The sequence below is a fragment of the Pan paniscus genome, chromosome 13 (genome assembly GCF_029289425.2).
Source record: "Pan paniscus chromosome 13, NHGRI_mPanPan1-v2.0_pri, whole genome shotgun sequence".
NCBI lineage: Eukaryota > Metazoa > Chordata > Mammalia > Primates > Hominidae > Pan > Pan paniscus.
In genome coordinates, this window is record NC_073262.2 from 99,395,113 (window position 1) to 99,422,357 (window position 27,245).

At 38.4% G+C, this 27,245-nt stretch overlaps 1 protein-coding gene across 2 annotated transcripts in view; it reads right to left on the bottom strand.

Moving 5' to 3' along the window:
• GTF3C3 (general transcription factor IIIC subunit 3) overlaps positions 1-24,571 on the bottom strand; it is a 35,830-nt gene extending 11,259 nt beyond the window's left edge. The window contains exons 1-12 of one of the 2 annotated variants that reach the window (XM_003825300.6): positions 23,982-24,571; positions 22,270-22,381; positions 17,431-17,630; positions 15,807-15,930; positions 14,347-14,538; positions 13,672-13,837; positions 9,906-10,053; positions 9,313-9,385; positions 5,055-5,158; positions 3,377-3,548; positions 904-1,106; positions 494-595 (exon numbers count right to left, since the gene is read on the bottom strand). In XM_003825300.6, the coding sequence (XP_003825348.2) occupies positions 494-595; positions 904-1,106; positions 3,377-3,548; positions 5,055-5,158; positions 9,313-9,385; positions 9,906-10,053; positions 13,672-13,837; positions 14,347-14,538; positions 15,807-15,930; positions 17,431-17,630; positions 22,270-22,381; positions 23,982-24,083 (1,698 nt within the window). In that variant the 5' untranslated portion in view covers positions 24,084-24,571. Of the gene's footprint in view, positions 1-493; positions 596-903; positions 1,107-3,376; positions 3,549-5,054; positions 5,159-9,312; positions 9,386-9,905; positions 10,054-13,671; positions 13,838-14,346; positions 14,539-15,806; positions 15,931-17,430; positions 17,631-22,269; positions 22,382-23,926 lie in introns of both variants that reach the window. The other variant, XM_034954720.3, reaches the window with a different exon arrangement.
• Between the last annotated feature and the right edge of the window lie 2,674 nt (positions 24,572-27,245).

Below are 27,245 nucleotides of genomic sequence, written 5' to 3' on the forward strand. Positions count from 1 at the left end.
AAAAAACTAAAATTAGAATGAACTGACTTATTTTTCTCTTACCAAAGGAATTTTGGGTCACATTCCTCACCTCAGAAAGAAAAAAGGCAATTCACGTTAACATTATAACATGCATATACACACATCCCCAGAGATACACCCACAGAGCTACCTCCCTGCAAATAAGCTGGACTCAGAAAGAATATTAGATCTGGAAAATACTTTTGCAAAGTGAGTAATTTTGGCACATAGTACTGTCCACAGGGCCAATATCTGATAGACCATGGTGCTCACTTTTCTAAATATGTACTAGGGAAGATTTTCACTTAAGCTACTGTCAAGAACTTTCAGTCATATACCAATAACCTCTAGCTTTTTTGTTTTTATCTTTCATTTTTAAAAGTTTGAGTTTAATGAAGAAAAACAATTATAAAGTAGTATAATCTATGTTTAAATGAAATACTAAACATTTAAAAAGTCAACAAGGCTAACATAAAGAAAGATCATTACCCACCTTTAAAAGCATGGCTAACATAGTAAGTAAGGTATCCACATAACCATACATTTTGCCTTGTGAAAACAACAGAGTAGAACGATGAAGCAATAACTTCAGTTCCTAAACAAATAAGCACATGATGATGAGCCTAACAAGATTCCTTTTCTACAAATTGTTTTATTTGCATAGAAACATTTTAAAGAAACAAACCATATTGCTTTATGGTCTTTCACAATAATTAAGAGCCAATATTTTAAAAACTATAATTTGTAACCCAACCAGTGGCTGAAATCCAATACTTAAAATCATTTTTCAAAAACTTGAATACACTAAAATAAAATTTTGGATATAAGCTATAGAGACATCCTTAGAGGAGGAGAAAGTTCTAAAATATAATATACCAAGAAAAACTTCCCTCTATGGCCCACCTGCTGTGCAGCATTTGCATCCTGTGCTAAAGTATCTGGATCATACATTGGTTCCAGAGCTTCCAGAGCTTTCTCAGGCTGGCCCAGCTGCTGCTGAAGGGTAGAAAGTGAAATCCTTGCATCCAAATGGAGTGGGGCCAGATCAACCACCTTGCCATAGCTTTCAGCAGCTCGCTCCATATAGCCTAAGGCCTTTAAACATTCTAAGATGATGTTAAAATAAAGCAAAAGTATGAACTACAGATTTGTAAACTGGCCAAAATTACTCTTCCATTTTAAAAGAAATATAGCAATATAAAAAATTATAACAAGAAATGAATGCGTATTTCTAGTACTTTAAAACTATCCCTAATCTCTATTAATCAATCGATCTCTCTAATAAATTTAAATTGCTAAGGAGTAATCAGTGTATACATATAATTTAGGGTTCTGCTTTATTCATTGAGCATTACATTTTAAACACTGTCTTCATTGGCATTTTGAATGGTTACATAATCAAACTGATTATGTAATTATATCATTTGCCATTTAGGTTGCTTTCAAATTTTTACTCTAATAAATAATACTGCAGTAAACATCTTCACATATATAAACCAGAGCACACAATCGGCAGACCAGTGTAACCCACAGGTATGTTTTATTAGCCCACAGTGCTTTTAAAAACTATTAACATCCTACATTTCTTAAAATTAGGATTTTAATAAAATCCGGGGTATTGGATTCTTTTGAAAGTTCTGTATTTGGCCACAGTGGGTGCCCCATTCCCACATGACACATCAGTCCATGCAGAGAAAGTGCCCTTTAGAAAGGGCTCCTCAGTTTCCACCTCTCCCTAGTATTCTCTCTCTCTCACTTCACTCATTTTTGTTACCTGCCAGGCTCCCAAGTTTTGTGATCCCCAATAGAAACTACCTCCTCTCATCCCACTCAATTAGTTCCTGAGTATAAGTTCTCAGAGTGAGGTTACTGGGCCCTATTTCTCAAACTTTACACCCAATCAGTCAATCAGTCAATCAATACATGCGATCATTTGAACGTGAAAACAAGTCTCTGTGAGCATTTCTTCTTTCCATCCTTTTCGCTGCACTGTATCTCCTAAGTATTTTTTACCTCCAGTTGCTTTTTCAAATCTCTCCTGACCATCACTTTAGGTTAAATTTTGATAATAAAGGAAGAACACTAATATGGATGGATCATCACAGTGACATTTCTTACATTTTCTCATTTTTCACTTTAAAAACATTTTGTTATTTTGTTACTGAAATAACTGAATTCCTCTAATTATCTTTCTTATATACTGATCCCAAATTTCTTTATCATTTTTAGATGACTCTGAGATTTTATCTTTCATTCATCTCAAGCCACATGGGCTCAAAATGGAAACAGCATTGATCAGAATCATGATTAAATAGGATTTTTAAAGTATACACTATTAGTAACACAGGAGCAGTTTCAATATCACAGCCCTAAGTAGAAAGGCAATACAAACTAAGATATCCTGCTCATGTCTTTAAAATTCAAATCTCACAAATAATGCAGCTTTTTACAATGGTATTACATTTGTATTCATATTTATTCATCTAAACAGAAAAGTGTTATCTTAATCATTAAGTGCTCTCTTTCCTAGCTCATATCTGTGATGTGAGTGCACTACTGCCCCAAAATGCCAATCAATGCTTCTCTAATTATACAGTTCTGTCATCATATAATACTTAAGAGCCATTAGTTTTCTGCCATCACATAGTATTTGAAACCAAGACTATTCGATCTTTAATGCGTCTTTTATGTTGACTCAATAAGAAACCCTATTAGAATACTTTTTGCTTTCATGTAAGAGCCACTAGAGTTTTCTGCCATCACACAGTATTTGAAACCAAGACTATTCGATTTTTAATGCATCTTTTATGTTGACTCTATAAGAAATCCTATTAGAATATTTTTTGCTTTCATGTATTTCTTCAAAAGATTTAGTCATGTTTCTTAAGCTATTTTTTCCAGTCTAAATGACTCACTGCAGATTACTATGGACTTAGGCACAGTGTAATAAATGGCTGATAAAACCCAATTTTGAGTATGTGTGGCTCAAAGAGCATTGAAAAATATATTAATTTTTCCCAATAAAACATATTAAATATAAATCTATAAAAACTCTTCAAAATTAGATTTTGCCCCAAGTCTGACAATCCTTTACTAGAAACCAGACCCTATGGTTAAGAGAGGTTCAAGACAGGCATCTAAGGGATATGTGAGTCCTTCAACTTCACTCTGGCATCATTAAGTAAATCATTCCTCCAAAGCATTAGTGATGGGGAAATCACTTAGTAGCCTAGCAAGACAATTTAAAATACTGACTTTCAAAAAACTCCCCTGAAACCAGAAACACTTGCACTATAATAATTATTACCATCTTGGGAAAGTAAGTTCTTGGCTGCTTATATGATTAAAACTTCTTCCTCCCACAAAAAAGTGTTACCTGCATGACGAAGCCAAACTACTGCAAGGTTGTATCTTTCAGAGCAAACAAGAGCACTGAGGAGGGGAAGTGCAGAATTATATTCACCAACATCCAGAAAAGCTTCAGCAACATCTAGGTATAGGTCTCCCATATCTTCAGGATTCTGTTCTACTAGTGTTGTCAAGAGAGGCTAGACCACAAATAAAAGCCCCAAGTTAAACATTCATTACAAACGTGCACATCTATCTATAGCTTTTTTTTTTTTTTTTTTTTTTTTTGAGATGAAGTCTCTCCCTGTCACCCACACTGGAGTGCAGTGGCACAATCTTGGCTCACTGCAACCTCCGCTTGCTGAGTTCAAGTGATTCTCGTGCCTTAGCTTCCTGAGTAGCTGGGATTACAGGTGCATACCACCAGGCCCAGCTAATTTTTGTATGTTTAGTAGAGACAAGGTTTCACCATGTTGGCCAGGCTAGTCTCAAACTCCTGGCCTCAAGTGATCTACCCTCCTCGGCCTCCCAAAGTCTATAGCTCTCTTTTTAACCTACATATCAGTTATAAGAGGCAAGCTGAAAAGGAGCAAGGCTTAATAAAAACAGCTTTATATGGTCATTTTTCTGTTCACTTCTGCCATCTTTATTTTAAATAACTCATACCCAGTGAACACATTTTGTGGATCTGTTTAAAGACAGGCATTGCAGGAACTAAGACACAGCTCATCTGTTTTGCTCTTCGTCTAACCAGCACAACATCTTGTGCCTCAGGGCTTCTGTGTTTGCTAATGTTTTTGGAAAGTTGTTTCCTTAGATATCCCCATGGTTTACTTCCTCACCTCCTTCAGGTCATTATTCAAATGTCACCTTGTTTGTTTGTTTTTGAGACAGGGTCTGCAGTCTCTACCTCCTGGGCTCAAGCAATCCTCCCACCTTACCTCCCAAGTAGCTGGCACTACAGGTGTGCGCCACCACACCCAGCTAAATTTTTTGTATTTTTTGTAGGCGTAGGGTTTCACCATGTTGCCCAGGCTGGTCTTGAACTCCTGAGCTCAAGAGATCTGCCCGCCTCAGCCTCCCAAAGTGCTGGGATTATAAGTGTGCACCATGGTGCCCAGCCAAATGTCACCTGATCCCCTATTGAAAACTGCAACTTTCCCCTGCCAATATTCCTTATTTTCCTCCTTTTTTTCCCAGAACACTTATCACCAGCCAATGTCCCGTATATGTTATGTATTTATTTTATTATCTAATCCCATTAAAACAAAAAAGCATCCCAATCCATGAGGGTATGGATTTGTATATTTTACTCAATATCTTATCCTAAGGTTTACAAAGTAGATGCTAAGTACTTTTTTTTTTTCAATAATATACTTGGTCCAAAGTCCGCAAAAAAGAATAGCTGTCAGAATTATTACCAATTATCTAATTGTCTAATGACAATCTCAAATGGTCTAAAGACAATCTCAAATTATGCTCTTTAGATTGTTATTTTAAAAGAAAAATAAATTACTGTAAGCCCAATTGCAAAACAATTTTAGTTTTTATAAGATATTCATACAAAATTATTTGATGCTTATTGTTACCTCCTTGGTTATTAAGAAATGTGAAACTCTAGGGTCAAGTTATAATTTCTTGACATCTAAAGAAAAGAGATGGTGCATTTGATCTGAAGTATCTCAAGTGCAGATCTTGTTACATACATTAAGTGGTTCAAGAATGTTGAGATGTACAAGGCAGACCATCAACTTCACTGTGATATCTATTGGCACGCCATCAGGTATAGTGCAGGTAACATTCTCAGGAGCTGGAGAATATACAGACAAGAAGCAGTTACTATATGCAAGCTTGAGATGTGTATCTTCTATGTAAGATCTCATTTATTTCATTCAAAGCAAATGATTCCACAGTCAATTCTTAGTGTGGCCAACTCTATTAATAAGTTCTTATATCTCTCTCAGTCTGTCCTTTGGTAGCAAGTATGCTTCCTATTCGATTTCTAATACCTTATGTACTTATCCAAAACTTACTTTCACACCTTCTACTAAACTACGGAGAACTAAAAAGACAAAAATAATGAGGATATATGAACCCTCTCTCTTTTTTTTCTTGAATTGAAAAGTCTCTTTTTAGTGTTCACTAGAAACAGGCTAAGAAAAGGATAAAATAATACTGTGTTATTTTCTAAAACCTCATTACAACAAAATAATTTTTAAAGCCCTGGGAAATTAAAGGAATTTTTATCCACATTTAAAGTAGTTTGCAAAGTCTAATAAATTCCAAATAAGTTTACATGTTTTCGTTTCAGAAAAACCTGAAGTATAGAGGACATTACAGATGTATCCTAAGTGGTGAAATAAAAAATTACTTCAAGAATTAAATAACTATCTGTTTTACAGAACTTGTCATATAAATTATGACAGTCTTCCATACCTTCAGGTTCCACATATGCAGATTCAATGAACTGCAGATCAAAAATGTTAAGGGGAAAAAAATATATATATATATATATATAATAATACAAACTTAAAAAGCAATACAGTTTAACAGCTATTTACATAGCATTTACATTGTATTATTAGGTTGGTGCAGAAGTAATTGTGGTTTTACCATTAATATTATAAGTAATCTAGAGATGATTTAAAGTATACAGGAGAAGGTACATAAGTTATATGCAAATAATACACTATTTTATATAAGGGATTTGAGTATCCAAGGATTTTGGTATGAGGGGTGTCCTGGAGCCAATCTCTCATGAACACTGAGGGGAGACTATATTGCCTAAAATTACCAAGTTATAGGAGGATTCGGACAAGTTTAATTAAGAGACTGTTTTTATCACTGAGCTCTAAGCCAATAACTGGTATCAGAAATCCAATTAAGATATTTAGTCCGCTCAACGAGAAAGCAGAATTTACCTACCATGTAAATTTACTCACACTAAGCCCTGAGCTCCATGAGGACAAGAACCATGTCTCACTCAAGGCTGTATCCACAGCACATTTCTTCTGTAGACAGTAGCTAAAGTCACCTGTCTGAATAAGGACTAAACACAATGCAATCATTTTAATGAGCCTTTTTCTTTACTAAAATCTGATTCTATCTTTATCATGTATGGGTTCTACATTCCAACTGTATCACTTTGATTTTCATTCTAGAAATGCTGTTTGCTAACAGTCTGAAATGTTGGTGTCCCACCAAAATACCTGTGTTGATACCTAACGCCCAAGGTTATTAAGAGGTGGGTCTTGGGAGGTGACTATGTGGGTGGGATTTGTGCCCTTGTAAAAGAGGTCTGAAGAAGCTTGTTTGTCCCTTTTGCCACGTGAGGACACAGCAAGAAGGCACCATCTATGAGAAAAGGGCCCTCACCAGACACCAAATCTGCTAGTGCCCTGGACTTCCTAATCTCCAGAACTGTGGGCAATAAATTTCTGTTGTTTATATATTACCCAGTCTAAGGTCTTTTGTTAGAGAAGTCCAAACGGACTAAGACACTGTTCAATAAAATATATCTACGTGTTTTAACTTTCAGCAAGAAAATTATAGTATATGAAATACTTTATATCTCAGCATAGGCCTTAAAAATATAGTGTATATAGATGCATAGGTCAAAAACCCTGCTTTCATATCAAATCACATAGTAAAACTCAACCTTATGTTGAATGCAAGATGTATACCTAAAATCAAGTGATTCAGGAAAGCTGAAAATAAAAGGACAAAGGTATAGCAGGCAGGTGCAAACAAACAAAAAAAAATAGGTGTCACAATCTCAATATGAGACAATGTAGAATTCAGACCAACTATATTTAAAAAGGTAAGGAGGTCACTTCATAATGCTACAGGGCAGTGCTACTCAAACTAGTCTGGGACCTGTGCAGGTACACAAACTGTTACCAGTTCAATCCGGTAAGTATGGAGATTGAGAGTAAGTATTTAGATACCTTAATGGCAACTTGACAATGCTAAGGAAAGCAGTATATATATTTATAGCCCCTACAGCTTATATATTATTAACTAACATTTAACAACACTATCTTTTAAAAAGCTTGTCTTTGTGTCACTGATACTTTATTCTCCTGAACTCCCATTAGGTCTTTCACATTCAGAAGAATTTTAAAATGTGACTGTCAATAGACAATACATAATCTACCATAAATGGTCTCATTTTTTAAAATGCATACTAAAAAACTACCTTTGCTCACTTTGTATCTGTTTTAATCTCCTAGTCTTCTGGACATATCTTTTTCTTTAAAGTTATTTCATCAACACTAAGCTGCCAGATTTCAGATGCACCGTTATTTTACATGCTAAAAAATAAAGAAGCCACTACTTAAACTCTAACCTGTTGTTGATTTATGTTAATATGTGCCAGGAAGGAAGGGAAAGAGGGAGGGAGGGAGGGAAGTAAAATATATTAAACAACAAAATGATTATATCTACAATTAAAACTTGAACAGAACTTGATATTTCTCTACCAAGTTTTCCAAACAAAGGACAGATTTTCAACACAATTAAGAAGAAAAATCTTAAGCAGAAATTATGACAGTAAAATAGTAACTTCATTGGGCCTTGGCTCGTGCCTAAGCCAGGTCCTAGTAAAGTATCAAAACTGGCAAAGCCTCCTTCACATGCCCTAATCCATGCTTTCATCCACAATTTCTACTCCTTATTCTACTCATTCACACCACCCTGATGACTCAACAGCCCCAACCACAGCCTGTGATCTGGTCCTGCTCTTCCAAGCAGTGCTCCTACACCCTGTGACTCAATCTGGATCACACTCCCCATGGGTGTCTGCTTAAACTGGGCCTCTGTAAACATCTTCTGATCCTTGTATACTGCCCTCCTCTATTTTCCCATAACATCAACTTTGCTACAGAAATTATCACACAACTCTTAAAACTGTATGCACCTCATGTGAATGCCTCTTCCCGCCTCCACTTCCTTGAGAGCAGGAAATATCATACTCATCTGCGTAGTCTCCACACACCTAGCAGTCCCTTACAAGAAACTTACTGAACTGGGCTTCCCTTCCCCAACAACTTTCCACTTCAACATTTATCTGTCCCACATCTCACCTTGGGCCTTACTCTCTATGAATTAGCACAGATTGGCTTGTGTAAGTGAATTACTGCTCACCATTAGGATGGATCATATTTTAAGTAACAGTTTTTGTTTTTGAATAATTATGCCTTAGCCCAAAGGATTACATAATGATGGAATTTTTAGGCATCATGACAGGCCACGGAAGGAGCTGTTTTGAACCAGGCAGGACTCAGTACCAACTCACTTGCCCCTTCCACAGATTCCATCAAAATCCTCACAGGGTAGGGGCTGAAGGTACTATACAGGAATTCTCTTACAAGAGCCGGGTTATATACTCTGCTCATAAAGATCAATTTTGCTACAACTTGATATAGGGTCTTGAATGTTAATATTTTTACAGAATAGGTTAATGAGTATGGTACAAAGAGATTGCAAGCCACACTTAGGTATAACTTTCTAACCAGATCACTAATTATATATTTGAGTTTTCAAACAATGTGGGGTAATCATATTAGTTTCTACTTATTATGTGAATGCTTAAGCTTAAAGTCGAATGTTTTAAATAAGAGCATTTTAGGTCCTATTTGAAAAGTAAATTGCTTCAGTGCTAAAAGTTTTTGATAAACTTCAGTAATTCGTTTTTTTTCCTATAAAAATGAATGAAAAAGACTGTCAATGAAAAATGCCATGTTCAAATGGACATACAGGGACTCAAAACAAATTTTTTTAAAGATTACTTGTAAGTCAATACTCACAAGATATGAAATCTCTGAGAAAAAAATGCTTCTTGGGAAAACTTATTATGAGAACAGTATCAACTCACCACAGTATGAAATAAATTTTCACCATAAAACGCCACCTTATGACCAAGAGAGGATTATATACACTTTCCTAAGCAGAGGAAACTACAACCTTTATTCTCTTCTGAGGTGCCTTCTTCTGAAGTTTTTTTTTCCAGCACAATTCCAGAAAAATCTGTAATTATCTAAAAGAATGGGAAAGAAGAAAGGAAATAAAATATGTGTGAAAAACCATTTCATAATGCAAAGATTTGTACAGTTATTTCAAATAATCCCTAATATAAAGTTGGGCTATAAAAAGAAAGAGTCTTTTAAAAATGAGAAACCCTGTGACACATTAACATTTTAATATCCTATTAACTAATGCAAACTCAATGTATATAACTTCTTTATATCAAACCAACCTACTTTCCCCCACCCAGCTTAAGAACTAAATCACAGCAATTCATCTGACTGTTGAGTCCTACTACCCTGAAATACAGACATACTTAGCACCTGTGATAATGGCAATATTTTTTATTATGTAACTACACTTCATGTTTCATACTGAATTGCTACAGAATCTAGAAATCACTTGTTTCCATATAGACTTTAAATATATACATAATTTAATATAACTAAAACGAAGACCTGCCAATTTTTAAGAATTTCCAGAACACAGAAACACATGCAAAACCTAACAGAGAAACACATAAGCATTCCTACCTCCAAAGCTTTGTCATACTGTTTGTTAGAAATATATAGTTCAGCTGCTATGTTAACATCTTCCATGGAGACTAGGCCCTGGTGTTTTGAGAAAGCTTCATCAATTATGTTAATAGCAGAAGTAACATCATTGGCTTCATAGTAACTCCTAAAAAAAAGTGGCAAAATGGATGAATATTTACTTAATTCCAATTATAAAACTAATTTCCTTGCTTAGGCTATCTAACAATGAACAGTGATTTTCATTTTCTTAGAATTTGAGAGGAATGTGTATTTCCTTAAAATCGTAATCAGAACTGATCCAGAAAAAATGTGCAAAGTCAGTAAAACAGTGTCATAATTTCAAGCATCTCACTCTCCAAATGCTACCTCCTATCATTCCAGCTCATTCCCTATGTAATCCAATACCAACTCTTCTACCTCAACAGATCTACAAAGCATAGGTCCTACCACTTTTTCATTATTGCCTCCACCCCGCCTGGGCTCACTTTCTTCCTTCTCCATGGCCCAACATTATAGCTATTCCTTTGCATACATCCTCAGTTCTCTTGCCCTGCACTCTCTTGATCAAAATCACTCAATAAAACTCCAAGCCTGGTTAAAATCCAACTATATCTACTCTTCACCACCATCTGCCCAGCTGACCATGTTGACTGGTCTCACTCTAAACTGATGACCAACAGCCTCAAGCAGGTCCATGGTACTGATGAGCAGTATTACTACAGTTACCTATTTCAGTACTTCTCAAACCTAAATAAGCCTATGGACCAACTGGCTATCTTGTAAAAACGCATATTCGGATCCAGTAGAGCTGGGGCAGGCCTGAGATCCTGCATTTCTGACAAGCTTCCAGGTGATGCAAATACTGCCAGTCTGTGGGGCAGTAATGTCCTAGACAACTATTGACATCTCTCTCTTTTCAAACCTCCAGCAGTCTCCCAGTCCCCACTCTCAGTTGATGGCCTTGCTTGACATTTTTACCAAGAAAAGAGAATTAAATCAGAACATCCCACATATTTCCAGCACATCTACCTACTTACCAGTATCTTTGGCCATATCATCTGCCTTCCCCTTTATCAAGGATAAATAATTGTATACATGAAAATAACCCCTAGTTTGATCCCATTCCCTATGATCTACTTAAGGATATTGCTCAGGCAATTGTCTCTTCCCTCACAAATCTTCAATGTGTCCCTCAATTTTTGATTACTCCCATCTAAAAAAAGATAAATTGTAATTTTTCCCAACTTAAAAAATTCTCCCACCCCTACAACCCATTCCTCTGCTCCCCTTGCAAATTCCCCCAAAGTTGTCCATCCCCCATACCCTGTCTCCAATGCCTCTTTCCATTCTCTTTTTAACCTAATCCAATCAACTTTTCGTCTCCCCATTCTGCCAATATTTCCAATCTCCTTGTTACTAAATCTGTCAATTCTCAGTGCTCATTTTACGTGATCTATCTGCAATATCTCACACAGATGATTATCCCTCCTACTTGAAGTTCTTTCTTCAATTAAATTCTAGAACATCATGCTGTTCTCAGTTTCCTGCTACTTCACTGGCCATTTTCTTTTAGTCTCCCAGCTGTTTCTTCTTCTTTCTGACTTCTAAACATTGAAGTGCCTTAGGGTTCAGTCCTCTATGCCCTGTCCACCTCCCCAACCCACCCCTCATATTCAATACATCAGAAAATCTTGAGAGCTCAGCCTTCAAAATACATACATAATCTGATTACTTCGTACCAGTTCCTGCTGCTTCCATCCTGGTCCACATTACCATTTTCCCTTCTATGTATCACTACAGTAATTTCCTAACTGGTCTCCATGCTTCTGCCCTTCCACTGTTCAGTCTATTCTCAAAAGAGCAGCCAGAATTGATGCACTTAAAATTTAAGTCAGACCATGTCACTTTTCTACTCAAAATCTTCCAGTGACTTCCATACTCATTCAGAATAAAAGCCAAAGCCCTTACAATAGCCCAAAAGGGCTAAATGATCTATTCCTCTGATACCTCTCTGCACTGCTCCCCTTAATTCTTCAGCTTCCCTAACCATACTTTGCACTTCCTATTTCCTTTACCTGTGATACTCTTCCCTGAATATCTGTTCTCGTACCTACTTCAGTTCACCTTTAGTCAGTATGACCATAATACAGAGAATTAAGTCCTTCTCTAACCAGTCTATCTTAAAATAACACACCCCCACCACATACCTCAAATTCCTATCCCTTTTTCCTGCTTTGTTTTTCTTCATATCACTTATCAACATCTGATGTACTATATATTTAGCTGTTTATTTATTGCCTATGTCTCCCACTGAAATGTAAGCTTTACAAGAGTAGGGGATTTTTAAAACTTGTTCAATAGTGGATACCCTGGTTTCCTGTATAGTACCTACTGCCAAAGATATATTCAATAATATTTCTGGAGGGAAAGCAGGGACCAAAGGGAAAGCCTAAACAGAAGTTACAGTGATAGAATTCCACATAGGAAAGACCTCAATGGCAGTGGCAGAACTGACAATCATCACTCTTTCCCAAAAAAGTATTATATCTAATAGAAGTGGAAAACCAATTTACTATCATAGGCCACCTAACATTTCACAAAGTCAAAGGCTACTGGACTAACCACTGTGACAGCTATAGATTTAACTAACAGCAAATAACCTGGGAAGACCCTCAGTGCTCATTGTATTCCATCAGAGATCAACTTAGGTTGCCTTGCCTCAACAAATTTCCTAGAAATGTTTTCTAGTAGTCCTATGTAACCCACCCCTGGGAGGGTAAGGGACAGTTTCACAGCTAAGCATCATTGTGATAAAGGCCATGGAATTAATAGGGTCATCCCTAATGTACCCTGATGGAGATGGTTACTCCTAGAACAAAATATCATATGGTATCTCTAGAATGGAAAGCATATCACAAGGCATTACTCAGCAAAAATGTTTCCAACTTTGTTTTGCTGTGCAGCATACCAGAGAAGTAAATGCAGTAGGGCATATTTTAGAATAAAATATATACCACAGTCAGTAATGTGCCAACTGTAAAAGAGAATTTTTATAGTCTTAAAATATTATATACTGGCTCAAGATAAAATAATAGAAGATCCCAAATCATTAACATTTCATTGGCACATCTGCAATAAAAAACAATTTTTTAATTATTGCAAATATACACACTTTTGACTAAGTTTGGAAACCTGAGAACCTACTCTTCCTTTTAGGACATGTCCCATTTTTAAGCCTCTGAGCACTTGAAATGTAACCTTATATACACAATTTTCTAAGCAATGACACAGTTGACTTGGAAACAGAAAAGTACTGAAAATTCGGTACAATCTAAAATACAGGGCTGGGCGCGGTGGCTCATATGTGTAATCCTAGCACTTTGGGAGGCCAAAGCAAAAGAAATGCTTGAGGTCAGGAGTTCGAGACCAGCCTGAACAACACAGCAAGACCTTGTCTCTACAAAAAAAAATTAAAAATTAGCCGGGTGTGGTGGCGTGCACCTACAGTCCCAGCTATTTGGGAGGCCGGGTGAGAGGATCACTTGAGCTCAGAAGTTCACGGCTGCAGTGAACTATAAACATGCCATTATACTCCAGCCTGGGTGACAGAGCAAGACCCTGTCTCAATAAACAAAACAATAAAACACATAAGGCAAAACACTTCTTGAACTTCAATGAAAAGTACATTCTATTCCAAATATATGCTTTGATTTGCAAAACAAGGTTAACAGGAGCAAGTAGATCTGTTTCACTCCAAACTTACTTTGCCATATCTCTAGCCAGCTGCATAAAACGTTCGCCATCAGATGGAGACAAAAGGTTTAAAATACGCCTATAACCATCCATGGCCATTTTATGATCACCCATCTGTTCATAAAGGCTTGATCGCTCCCACAGATAACGGACATTAGTAGGTTCATATTTAAGAGCTAAAAAGAAAGAAATACAAATTATTTACCACAAAAAGGGGTGCATGGTACCTGGGTGTGATCCATCATCTCAGAAAATTTAATAAGCAAACTAATCCATCAAATGGAACCAAGGGAGTTATTCTGAATAAATCTATATTCACAGGAACTCTTGACTAGGTTTGATGTAAGAGCAGATAGAATCTGAATCTCAACAGTAATCTTCTTAATGTGATCAATCTAGTGTGATGTTAATCCTCAAGGAACAGCTTAGAACCAACACTGATCTTAGTGAGAAACTGAAGGTACTGTTCATCTACCAACTTTCGTGTTGTATTATCTCACAACATTCAAAAAGTCCCTGATAAACATGAGAACAGAGGAACCCCAAATACTTACCTCTAGAGCAACACACAATAGAAACAAATTTATCTCAGCCAATATCACACCCCAGAATAGCAAATACAATGATCAAAAAACCTATTATGTTACAGCTTGTAAAAGTGGAAAAAAAAAAAAAATTTAATTACCTTTTGTATAGCAAAAAATAGCCTGCTTAATATTGTCTTGTTCCAGAGACATTTCTGCCAGTCTAACCCATTCTTCTGTGTCACTGGGATTTAAATGCGCAGCAATCAACTCAAACTGCAATGATTTTTCCATGTCACCTTGGTCCTCATATATCATGGCTAGAGTAGAGAATGGCTCATAAGCCAGAGGAGCTATAACAAATTAAAAAAATAAATTCCATTGGCTGAGAGAAGAGGCTTGAGTTGATGCCCATCCCATGGTTCAAACTGTATGTCTTTTTTTTAAATACCTAAACTCTTCAAATCACTCTAGCAGAATTATACAAACTGCTTAAGGCAAGTTAAAATAAATGCTAGATTATATCTGCTTTATTTTCATACATTTTTAGCATTTTTAAAGCATTGTTTTCTCTAAGCAAGGTATAATTTCATGAAAAATCCTAATCTCTACCACATCTTCCTCATGAAAATCCCCCTTTGCTCAGGATAAACATGGCTCAATATCAGCAAGTTCATCCTAATAAACACCAGCCACATCAGTGGGGTTGAATCTTCATGATTTAGCTCCCACACCAAGGAGTATGGTATGAATGAACAGATGATACCTAAGCAGCAGCTAAACGGATATCAAAGTGACTGGCTAATCTACATTTCTGAAATACTGTTTCTGAAACAAAATTCAAAGATTATGAAGTATTAAAGTCAAAGATTTTTGTCAAGAACAATTATAAACTAAAATAAAGGAACAAATAATATTGGAAAGTAAGAACCAAATGAAATATACTAAAGGAAAAAGTCTGTTTAATCTTAAGCAGTAGCCTCAAATTACCCTAATGAATAATCCAGGAAATTATAATAAGACTTCTAAAAGGACCCTAGTCTAACCAAAAAGAAATGCCAAACTATTGAAAAGATAAAAGTTCACTGTATTACAGCTATCCAAACCACTCTGCAGAGCATAATTTGGCAAAACAAAAAGGAAACAAAACAATAACTATAAGTAATTAGTTTAAAAAAATCGCACTGAAGATATCATTTAATATGTCCAAGATACACCATTTAACTGAGAGATAAGATGACAAGTTTAAACTGTCTTTTACCAAAAAAATAGAGTAACATAATCTAGTACTGCATGATCTAGAAAACAAAAGGAAAAAAGAAAGCTCTTCAAGTGGCTTTAACATAATATATTTGCCATACTGCAATTCAAAAGTCTAAATCTCTCAACTGAAACATTAGAAAAAAAAAAGGTAACAGTGAAATTCAACAAATATTAATGACATCTCATTGACTCATAGTCTGAGATTTTCATTTTTTTGTGAAAAGTGGCAATTACCATTACCACAATCACCCTTAAGCTTCTGAACATATTTTCCAAATAGTACTGTGAAGTGCTCCCCCATTTGTTTTAAGTCAGACTATTAAACTGCTATTATTAACAAAGTCCCCACAGAAAACACCTTGTCTTATGATTTCCATGCACATCAATATCGCCTCTTCACGTTCTCCTCGAGCAAAACGAATGTTGGCTTCACCCATGAGACCTCTCAGAGCTCTGGGAAGTTTACTCCGAGGCCTTTTCTCCTGTATGGAAGAAAAATGACATTTAGATTAAAATATAGTGAAGTCTTAGATTTCAATTCCAGCCATATTAATAAATATAGCATATAATGAAATTTTCCTTTAAAAATTTTCAGTTTTTGCAACCCAGAACTAAATAGTTGCAATTCTAATTGACTCTTTAACATTAAAGTTTATCAAGTCTAAAATTGGCCATACATGGTGACTCATTCTTGTAATCCCAGCACTTTGGGAAGCTGAAGCAGGCGGATCACCTGAGGCCAGGAGTTGGAGACCAGCCTGGCCAACAGTGAAACCCGTCTATACTGAAAATACAAAAAAATTAGCCAGGCATGATGGTGCACACCCACAATCTCAGCTACTTGGTAGGCTGAGGCATGAGAATCACTTGAACCTGGGAGGCGGAGGTTACAGTGAGCCAAGATCACGCCACTGCACTCTAGCCTGGGCGACAGATCAAGACTGTCTCATTTAAAAAAAAAAAAAAAAAAGTCTAAAACTCAATTGCAGGAAAAAAAAAAAAGTGGTCAGAAGTTACTAAATTACTAATTAGAATAATAACAAATGTAGAGCTGGATGCTGCAAAATGCATTTATATTCCAGAATTATGATGTAATTTACTGAAGATCCCCCTTCTTTCAAATTTATCCACTCAAAATGAACTTGTTTAAAAAAGTATCAAAGGGTTATAGTATGGACACAGACATATTTTTTAAGACAGGGTCTCACTCTGTTGCCCAGGCTGCAGTGCAGTGGAGTGATCTCAGCTCACTGCAGCCTCGACTTCCCGGGCTCAAGCATCCTCCCACCTCAGCCTCCAGAGTAGCTAGGACAACAGGAGTGCACTACCACACCTCGCTAGTTTTTAAAAAAGTTTTTTGTAGAGACAGAGCCTCACTATGTTGCTCAGGCTGGTCTCCAACTCCTGAGCACAAGCAATCCTCCTGCCTCAGCCTCCCGAACTGCTGCCATTACAGACATGAGCCACTGTGCCTCACCAGTATGGACCTTTTAATAGCAAAAGCGCAGTCCATTTTGACATACGCAATAATTAAGGTTTTGTCTGTGTGTCTGTGTGTGTGTTAGATTCTACCTTTCTAGCATTTTTAAAAAAATAAATGGCCCAATTGGTTTAAATGAGCCACTTTGCTTTGACTTTATTTATTTATTGTGTTGTACTGTATTTAATTTTTTGAGACAGGGTCTTGTTCTGACACCTAGGCTGAAGTGCTGCAGCCTTGACTTCCCCAGGCTCAGCTGATCTTCCTACCTCAGCCTCCGGAGCAGCTGGGCTACAGGCACACCACCATGCCCGGCTATAATTAAGGTTTTACATAAACATTATCTAATAGGAAACATAATAAACAAATAACAATAGTTGTGTCATAGTATTTCCTTTCATACAGTTTGAATTGTTTCCCAGGTATAACTTACAGACTTCTTTTTCAATTACTATGTCACTTTCTTCATTGTTTATAAATACCAAAATAAGTAAAAATTTACTTTCATCATTTTCTTGGTTTCACGATTGAGAACCATCTCCAATACAAATACATCGCCCGCAGTGGGTTGCTCAGGTGTTTCTTCCTCCTCCTCCTCCTCCTCCTCCTCTTCTTCCTCTTCCTCCTCATCATCTTCATTCTCTCCAAGCATGGAAGCAAAGACCTTGTGAACTGACTTCCTCACTCCATCTGATGTTTCTCCTGAGAAAAGAGACATTGATGATGGGGGAGGGGTGGGGAAGCTGCGGAATTCTCAGCGAAAAACAAGTATTTTCTAAGTATAAATTTTTACCCCAGTAACACCAAATTTGAAAGTAAAAAATAGCAAATGAACACCCTCAAAAACCAAACCAAAGAAGAAAGTTATCACAAAGCCATGTATTTTATTATATAGGAATAGCTGACTCATCCTTTAGGCCTCATCCAGATTTATAGGCAAAATTAACTGAAAAATCAGAAGTACACACAATAATACAGAGGAAAAAAATAGAAGAATTATAAGACATAGACCTAAGAACTAAACAAGCCTAGCAGTACGGAGCCCTGGTGGTATAGGATAGTGGTTAAAAGTGAGGGCTCTAGAGCCAAGGTGCCTGGTTCCAAACTTCATCTCCATCTATCACTAGCTGTGTAACCTAGGGGAAATTACTAAAGCTGCTCTATACATCAGTTTCTTTTTGGGTTAATAATAATTTATAGGGCTACTCTGAGGACAAAATGAGTGTGAGTGTGTGTGTGTATATATACACTTAGAATGCCTAGCATATAGTAAACGCCTATTAAATGCTATTATTAGTATTAAAATAGCTTTATTATTTCAGGAAAAAAATAACATGACATAGTTCATTTGTATCTCAGGATACCACCATAGTATAATATAATGATTTTTGAATGTCAATAATTATGACTTTGAATGATCAAGAAAATGTTAAGTGCAGAAGCCAATTTTCTGTTAAAGCAGAGATATTGCTATGGTTTGAATATCTGTCGCCTCCAAGTCTCATATGGAAATTTAATCCCCAATGTGCGAATATTGAGAGGTCTTTAAGAGGGGACCTTTAAGAGGGACTGGGTCATGGGGCTCTGCTCTCATGAACAGATTAATCCATTCATGATTTAATGGGTTATCATGGGAGTGGGACTGGTGGCTTTACAAGAAGAGGAAGACAGACCTGAGCTAGCATGCTCAGCTCCCTCACCATGTGATACCCTACATCGTCTTGGGACTCTGGAGAGTCTCCACAAAGGTCCTAAACAGATGCGGTTCCTCTGCCTGGGACTTCTCAGCCTCCCTAACTATAAGAAATAAATTATTTTTCCTTGTAAATTACCGAGTTTCAAGTATTCTGTTATAAGCAACAGAAAACACAAAGATAGACATGTAACATATTTATAGAAAAGTTCCAACAAAATAGTTAAAATTTTAAGTATATAGAGAGAGATATATTTATATTTATATCTCTCTAAGTATGTGTTCAAAATATATATGTATTTTTTGAGATGAAGTTTTCCTCGTTTCCCAGGCTGGAGTGCAATGGCGCAATCTCAGCTCACCGCAACCTCCACCTCCCAGATTCAAGCAATTCTCCTGCCTCAGCCTCATGGGGTAGCTGGGATTACAGGCATGCGCCACCACACCCAGCTAATTTTGTATTTTTAGTAGAGACAGGATTTCTCCATGTTGGTCAGGCTGCTCTTGAACTCCCGACCTCAGGTGATCTGCCCACCTCGGCCTCCCAAAGTGCTGGGATTACAGGCGTGAGCCACTGAGCCCAGCCAAAAACTCTTTTTTTTTGAGAGGGAGTCTCACTCTGTTGCCCAGGCTGGAGTGCAGTGGCACAATCTCAGCTCACTGCAGCCTCCACCTCCTAGGTGATTCTCATGCCTCAGCCTCCGGAATAGCTGGGATTACAGGCATGAGCCACCACACCTGGCTAATTTTTGTATTTTTAGTAGAGATGGGGTTTTGCCATGTTGGCCAGGTTGGTCTCGAACTCCTGACCTCAGGTGATCCACCCACCTTGGCCTTCCAAAGTACTGGGATTACATGCGTAAGTTATCATGCCCGGCATTTTTTTTGTTTTGTTTTGTTTTGTTTTTTTTAGACAGAGTCTTGCTCTGTCGCCCAGGCTGGAGTGCAGTGGTGCGATCTCCGGTCACTGCAGCCTCTGCCTTCTGTCTTCAAGCAGTCCATCTCAGCCTCCCTAGTAGCTGGGACTACAGGCTTGTGCCAACACACCCAGCTAATTTTTCTATTTTTAGTAAAGATGGGGTTTCACCATGTTGGCTAGGCTGGTCTTAAAAACTCCTGGCCTCAAGTGACCCACCCACCTCAGCCTCCCAAAGTGCTGGGATTAGAAGCGTGAACAACTGCACCTGGCCTGTGTTCAAAAACTCTTATGCATACTCACTTATGTGAAATACTTCAAATGAGATAATCAGTGTTTAATGAAGAATAGATTTTAAAAGCTACATGTTCTGAGCAATAAATATTATTTTGAAGTCATAAGGATCATATTCAAGAATTCTGAACACTCAAAATAATGATGAAAAGAAATGTGTAAAATTTATCAGAGGAACAAAAGAACAAAGGAACAAAAGAAGAAAAATTGTATGATCCATCTTGATAGAAAGAAGCATTTGATAAAATCCAATACCCATTCCTAATAAAAATTCTTAGTCAACTAAAAATGAAAGGGAGTATCTTTTATTTCATGAAGAGTATCTACAAAAATTTTCCACAAACACAGTTGATGGTGAATTACTGAATGTTACTAAGAATGAGACAAAGTTGCCTACTGCCACCACTTCTGTTCAACATTTTACTGGAGGTCCTAGCCAATGTAATAAGAAACAAAAGGCATAAAGATGGCAAGGAAGAAATAAAATTATCAAGTCACAGATGACATGATTATATACATAGAAGACCCAAAATAAATCTACATACAAACTATAAGAATAATTTAGCAAGGTTGCTGAACACAAAGTCAATATATAAAAATTATAGTTTAATATATCAGCAAATGAATTGAAAATGAAATTAAAAGATGATCCTATCTTCAGTGTGTAAGAACGGTGTGAACAGCAAGAATTTAGTGGTGTATTTAGTACGTCCAGAGGAAAAGGACAACTAGTGACCATATATTTCAATTAGCTGACTGCCAAAGCTTGTTCAAAACTGACCCCTTTTGCTCTGAATACATGCTCATACTCACCAAGAGTCTTGGTAGAGTTCTGGGACAATTCCTTACTAGGAAATTAGGAGCTTCACATCTTAAAAGGATGGATGACATTATTTGAGCTGAAGCCAGCCAGTCCTTGTGGGCCTGACGGCTCATCATGAGCCTGAATTGGACTCAGTTCACTCCTTTTTTAGGGCCTGATGGCTAGCTTTTGGGAGCAGCTTTAGGTAACAGGACTGACAGGCACCCACTTGTGCCTGCTGCTATAGTAGCAACTCAAACACCTGAGGAAAAAAGAGCAGCTCCTCCCTTCAGCAGATAAGGAAGGACACACAAATTGTGAGAACAACTTCAGTCAGCTGCCTTTTTTTCTTCATCTTTTAAGTTCAGGAGTACATGTGCAGGATGTCCAGGTTTGTTACTTAGGTAAACATGTACCATGGTGGTTTGCTGCACAGATCATCCCATCACCTAGATATTAAGCCCAGCATCTATCAGCTGTTCTTCCTGATGCTCTCCCTCCTACAACACCCCTAATCCAAAAGGCCCCAGTGTCTGTTGTTTCCTCACCCCCTTTTGTCCCTGTGTTCTCATCATTCAGCTCCCACTTATAAGTGAGAACATGCGGTGTTTGGTCTTCTGTTCCTGTGTTGGTTTGCTGAGGATAACGGCTTCCAACTCCATCCATGTCCCTGCAAAGGACATGATCTCATTCCTTTTTATCAGCTGCCTTTTCCACCCCACTTTCCTGGCAGAATAAGAAACTGTAACCCCCAGTTTTCCCTCCTCTTTGCCCTTTTTTCTCCACTTGGTCCAGGGAGGTAGGAACAAATCTTGCTTGTTTTCTGCCCATGCTATGACTGTCTGTTCTCTGTGTAAACGCTTATTTGTTTCGAGGGAAAAGAACCAGACTGTACTTCTAACCCCTAGAACTAGACAGTTGTTATCAGACCCTATACATGAAGCTACATTCTAATTGACAGTTTAGCATCCCAGTTAACTTGATATGGTAGTAAATGGATACCCTGAGATATTATCAGCATTCTGATCCCTGGAAAAGGGTATCAATCACTGAACATTAATAAATTTGCTTACTAGTTAATTAGGCTACGATGAGTTTAATTAGTCTGGGTGCACTAACCAAATTTAATATCTGGACATGCAAAGCTGAGGACTGGATGCTAGAATGAGGTAGCCTACCAAGACACCTGTGCTGTGTGTGAAGTTCCATGAGGGCAACCAACTTGCCTTCCACGCTAACATTTCTATCTTTTCTCCCTGTAACTAAAGCAGTGGTTTGGAAGCCACTTTATATCGAAGTGTAATTCATTACAATTTGAGGAAGTATAGTCTGGAAGTGATTAGTTACCAACTGAGAGGGCCAATTTAAAAAATAATCTTAAAAAGCTCCCAAACAAATACTGATGTCAATTTAAAACACTTTTCCAACACCAGAGCTCACAAAAAATAACCATCAGGGTATTCAATAACTCAACAAATATTTATTGGGCACCTACTATATAACCAAGCATTCTGTTCCTGAAAAACCAGGTAATCAACAACAGAGTATCACTACAATGAAAATACAATGTTTCACTAAATTACTTTGCTTACATACTCTAAACATTCATTGCAGGAAGCACATAATTTTAACATACCTTCATTGACATCTTTGTCTTGGGATTTGGTAGAGTTAATTCCTGATGATGACGGAACTTCAGAGTCATCGGGATTTTCTTCAGCTGATAACTTGCCTTTTTCCTGAAGACTCTGTGATTGCAAATTAATTAATGATTCCAAAAAATAATGCAGACTTAGCTCTCCCCAGCCACAGAGTATCTGGTTCTAGTCCTAGCTTTGCCACTCGGGCATTTTGTGACCATGGGTTGGCAGTTTATAGAATAGGGCATTTGCCTAATTTTCTATTCCTACAAAACTTGAGCTGTGAACACATACACAGTAGATGGAATCTAAGTTTGAATACTGTCAAAGCATTTCAAAGTACTTATATCTTACCCTTCAATCTGTCATTTGTAAAAAAAAAAAATAAATAAAATATCTTAATAATTTCATTAATGAACATATTGTATCCTAATATTTTAAATAAAAAATGACTTGGTGGCTCACATCTGTAATCCAACCAATTTGGGAGGCCGAGACAGGCGGATCCCTTGAGCTCAGGAGTTTGAGACCCGCCTGGGCAACATGAAGAAACTCTGTCTCTACAAAAAATACAAAAATTAGCAGAGTGTGATGGCTCACACCTGTGGTCTCAGCTACTTGGAGGCTGAGGTAGGAGGACTGCTTGAGTCCGGGAGGAGGAAGTTACAGTGAGCCGAGATCGCGTCACTGCACTCCAGCATGGGTGACAGAGCCAGACTCTGTCTGAAAATAAAATAAAATAAAATAAAATAAATAAAAAGATAAGTCCCTACTAAAATTAAAGAATCTGCCGGCCGGGCGAAGTAATCCCAGCACTTTGGGAAGCCGAGGCAGGCGGATCACGAGGTCAGGAGTTTGAGACCATCCTGGCTAACATGGTGAAACCCCGTCTCTACTAAACATACAAAAATTAGCCGGGCATGGTGGCAGGCGCCTGTAGTCCCAGCTACTCGGGAGGCTGAGGCAGGAGAATCGCTTGAAACCAGAAGGCCGAGGTTGCAGTGAGCCGAGATCCTGCCACTGCACTCCAGCGTGGGCAACAAGAGCGAAACTCCGTCTCAAAAAAAAAAAAAAAAAAAAGAATCTGCCTTCGAACTTAAAAATTTAAAAAGGTTGCATTACTTTTATTTTCTCTTGCACTTGAAGTAAGCAAGAAGATACAGTAAGTTCAGATATTTCTAAGTATGGGGGAAAAAAAGGTATGGGTGAAGATTATCTTCTTATCGGACAATACTTTTTTATGGACTATTACTTCACACCAGTGGGAGACTCCTCAAAAACAGGAGCTCAATCGTTCCAGTTCAGAAAAGGAGACATTGGGGCCTAAAGAAGAGAAGTGAGCTGTCCACCCACCGTCACAAAACGACTTAGTGGCAAAGCTAGGACTAGAACCTGAAACTGACTCCAAACTCTTCTCCCCACCTCCCATTTAACTTACCAGCGTTAAGCTACCCTGAAATAAAAACGTAGTATTGGGGGAAAAAGAAGAGGTTACCACCAAGAGGAAAGATTTTCGGTGGGGGAAAACATTTTAAGGAGCTTAGCACAGGAATGAGGGGTGAAAACCGGAGTTTCTGTAAGATAAGGAAGAAGCTGCTGAAAGTTCCCAGCCCGCCCCATCACAGTGAAAGCGGTCGTCTGGGTCCCCCACACCTAAGGCTATGAAGGCAACGAGAATGAAGGGCACCGTGGCCTAGCATCGCCTCACTTTCTTCTCGCGGGTTTTTCTCTCTTCTCTCCGCCGTTCGAACTCCTCGAAGGAGATTTTCCCTTCCAAGTAGTCGATGAGTTCCGGACTGAACCCTGACATGTTTACAGGGTCTGTCTGTGCAACCCCAGGAACCGGGACGGAGGACCGGAAGAGCAGCGCCTTCCAGAAGCTACCTCGCCGGGGCCAGCAAGAGCAAGGAACCGGCGTCCTTCTGGGAAACTCGCCCGGTCTGCGCCGCAGCTGCAGCACTCAGGTTCCGCGTGCGCGCCAGACCGGGACGTATATATGGGAGGCGCGACCCCTGCTGACTCCCTAGGCCGCGTCTTTCAGCCCTCGTTGAAGGTTATTAGATAGCTCAAAAAAAAGTGCTTTAAATATATTTTCTTTAACCTAGGTAATTTCCCTCAATTCTTCGCTAAGTGTTAGTTTCATTCTCCCAATCCATTTTTTTTTTTTTTTGGAAGGAGTCTCGCTCTGTCGCCCAGGCTGGAGTGCAGTGGCGCGATCTCGGCTCACTGCAACCTCTGTCTCCCGGGTTCAAGCGATTTTCCTGCCTCAGCTTCCCGAGAAGCTGGGACTACAGGCGCCCGCCACCACGCCCGGCTAATTTTTTGTATTTTTAGTAGAGACGGGGTTTCACCATGTTAGCCAGGATGGTCCCTATCTCCTGACCTCGTGATCCTCCCGCCTCGGCCTCCCAAAGTGCTGGGATTACAGGCGTGAGCCACCGCGCCCGGCCTCTCCCAATCCATTTTCTTTTCTGAAGGTTCTTTAAATTAATTTGGTCGCTGCTGTGTGATATTTTTATATTAATTTAACCATTTGCTCTGCCATGTGCATGTTTCACTTTCCAGTTCTCTCCTGCTACAGAAAGCTAAAATCCTCCCCCAATGTATGCTTTAAATTTCACTCCCGCCAGTTTTTCCTCCCCGCTCCCACCGCCCCGCGCCCTGCTCCCTCCCACCCGGAATCCTCAAACTCTCCCTTTCCTCAAGCACCGTCTCAGTCTGTAAATACGTTCACCTGGGCTTCCTGTTCCACCTCTCCCACCCAAGTTTTCTTCCTTTCCTAACAGCAAACTTTCAGAAAGAACCAAATACTTGATATGGTTACTACACATTGTTGCCCATTTACTATATAATAAATACATAGGCCATCTACTGTTTTATACATATTACATACATATCTCAAAATAACCCTTCCTTCTAAGTGGATGTTATTCCTAACGCTATTGTCTCTATCTAATAAGTAGTAGAGCCAGGATTTGAACCCTGGTTTCTGACTCCAGGTCCTATGCTTGGAACTATAATATACTGCCTCCTCTGAATGGTACGGTTTTTCAACTTCTACACACTCCTGTGATTTATATTTTCCCTTGTATTATAATTATCTATTTGTCCAATTCTAGAGACACTAGCTGTAAATATCTTGGCAACAGCCCTAACTGATGCATCATTGTAAACCCTACTGTATGGCCTAATAATTTGTGCTGAAAACACATTTGTGAATTATATTGGATGGAATTGAAAGTGCCTTTGGAACCTTGGGCAAGGGAGCTGGAGTAGGGGAATGAAGCTCAATATGAAGCTAAGGTTAAAGACAAGTTACAGGGAGAGTATCACCTAGCCATCTTTATGACAATCCTGGTGAGAATAAACAGCAAAAGGATGGGAGAATGAGGGGCCAGGACCTGCAAGGGCAGGACTGCCAAGTGAGAAAAAAAAATATCTCGCAGCTAGAAGTCTTCCCCTTTCTCATGAGGAAGGATCCTCAGAGTCCTACCTGGGTATAAAATATGGAAGGTGAGCAAGGGTAGTGTGTGTTAAAGTAATCCACTTAAACCACTTATAGGGAAATTCTCCCCTAAGTTTTTCCAGACAGTGGAGCAATTGTGTCTAAGAGGAATTTAGGAATCTTCAGTCCTAACTCTCCTAGGGGAAAAGAAAAGAAATCAAGTGAGAAGGGATGGTTACCTGTAAGGAGAATACTCTCCTAAGACCCAAATGACTTAGACTATCTTGTCTTATTGCTGGCTATCTGGAATATGGGAATAACAATTCTGGAGATATAGATTCATGTTATGAAGAACAGGAAGCAGTGAACAAGGGGTAGGAGGGTAGTTTTTTGTTGCTTGTTTGTTTTGTGTGTGTGTTTTGGTTTTTTTTTTGGGGGGGGGGCTATGGAACACCTTAATGACATGAAAGTTATTTTAGAGGTCAGACTGTTGCAACATATCTTGAAATTTCAATCTTTCTGTTTTTCTTTCCCCCACTTCTTTGGAAGAGATTTGTCACCTGATGAGTCAGAGGTATCCACATTACCTTGAGATGAAGTGGAATGGTTACAGCCATAATAAAAATACATTCAGGCTTGTTTGGAAAATCAAAATGGAAAGTCTGAAGGAAGCAGAACATTGAATTTTTACCATGACCATATAATTAAAAGCATACATTCTTTCTTCTTGCCAGGGAAAAGAGCCAGGATGGGCTGTGACCCTATGTGGGAGACTGTTTTTCCATGGCTTTTTCATTGTTCTGAAAAAGCTTTTGATAGCTTTGTTCTAGGCTAGCTTTTCAAGGCTGTTTTCAAATCAAATAGCCTTGAAAGGTGGAGCTATTGTCTCCTTCTGGGGCAGGGAGCAAATTTGTTTTCCAAACAGTGTAATAAATGTTTCCCTCTGGGCAGAGTTTGGGCGTGTTTGCTAGCAGTCCCATTAGAAGAGTGGGGATTTCCTAAGTTTGGAGTTCCTCAGCTTTGGCACAAACCCACTTGTGCACTGCATACCCCTGGACCCACATTCACATGGCTCCCTTGATACTTGGGGAGTAAGGAAAACTGATGTGAATGTAAAACTTATGTCGCTACCTGCCATGCCATCAGTAAGAAAGTCAGTTGTCTCAGACATAAGGTGTCTCATGTATCTGCCAAGTTTGATGAAAGTGTAGAAAGCTAGTGTGTAGCTTGCAAGTAGGATAAAAGCTCACACTCTTAACAGTTCTTGGCCACCCTAGATCTGGGACAGAGGACAACAGGCCAAGTGCCGGGGAATGGGGTGCTCACTGAAGAGGAGCAGAAGCTCCTCTCAGTGTTGAGAGATTGCCAAGGACCTATATAGAGAAGTACCAGAGACTTCTCCAGAACGTAAAACACCTGCAGAACATTTATTTGCATTGGAGCAAACACTACATAAACTTCATCTATGTTCTGGCATTAGTTCTCAGCCAAGAGCAAAATCATTTCACTAGTGAATTTTAGAAATGT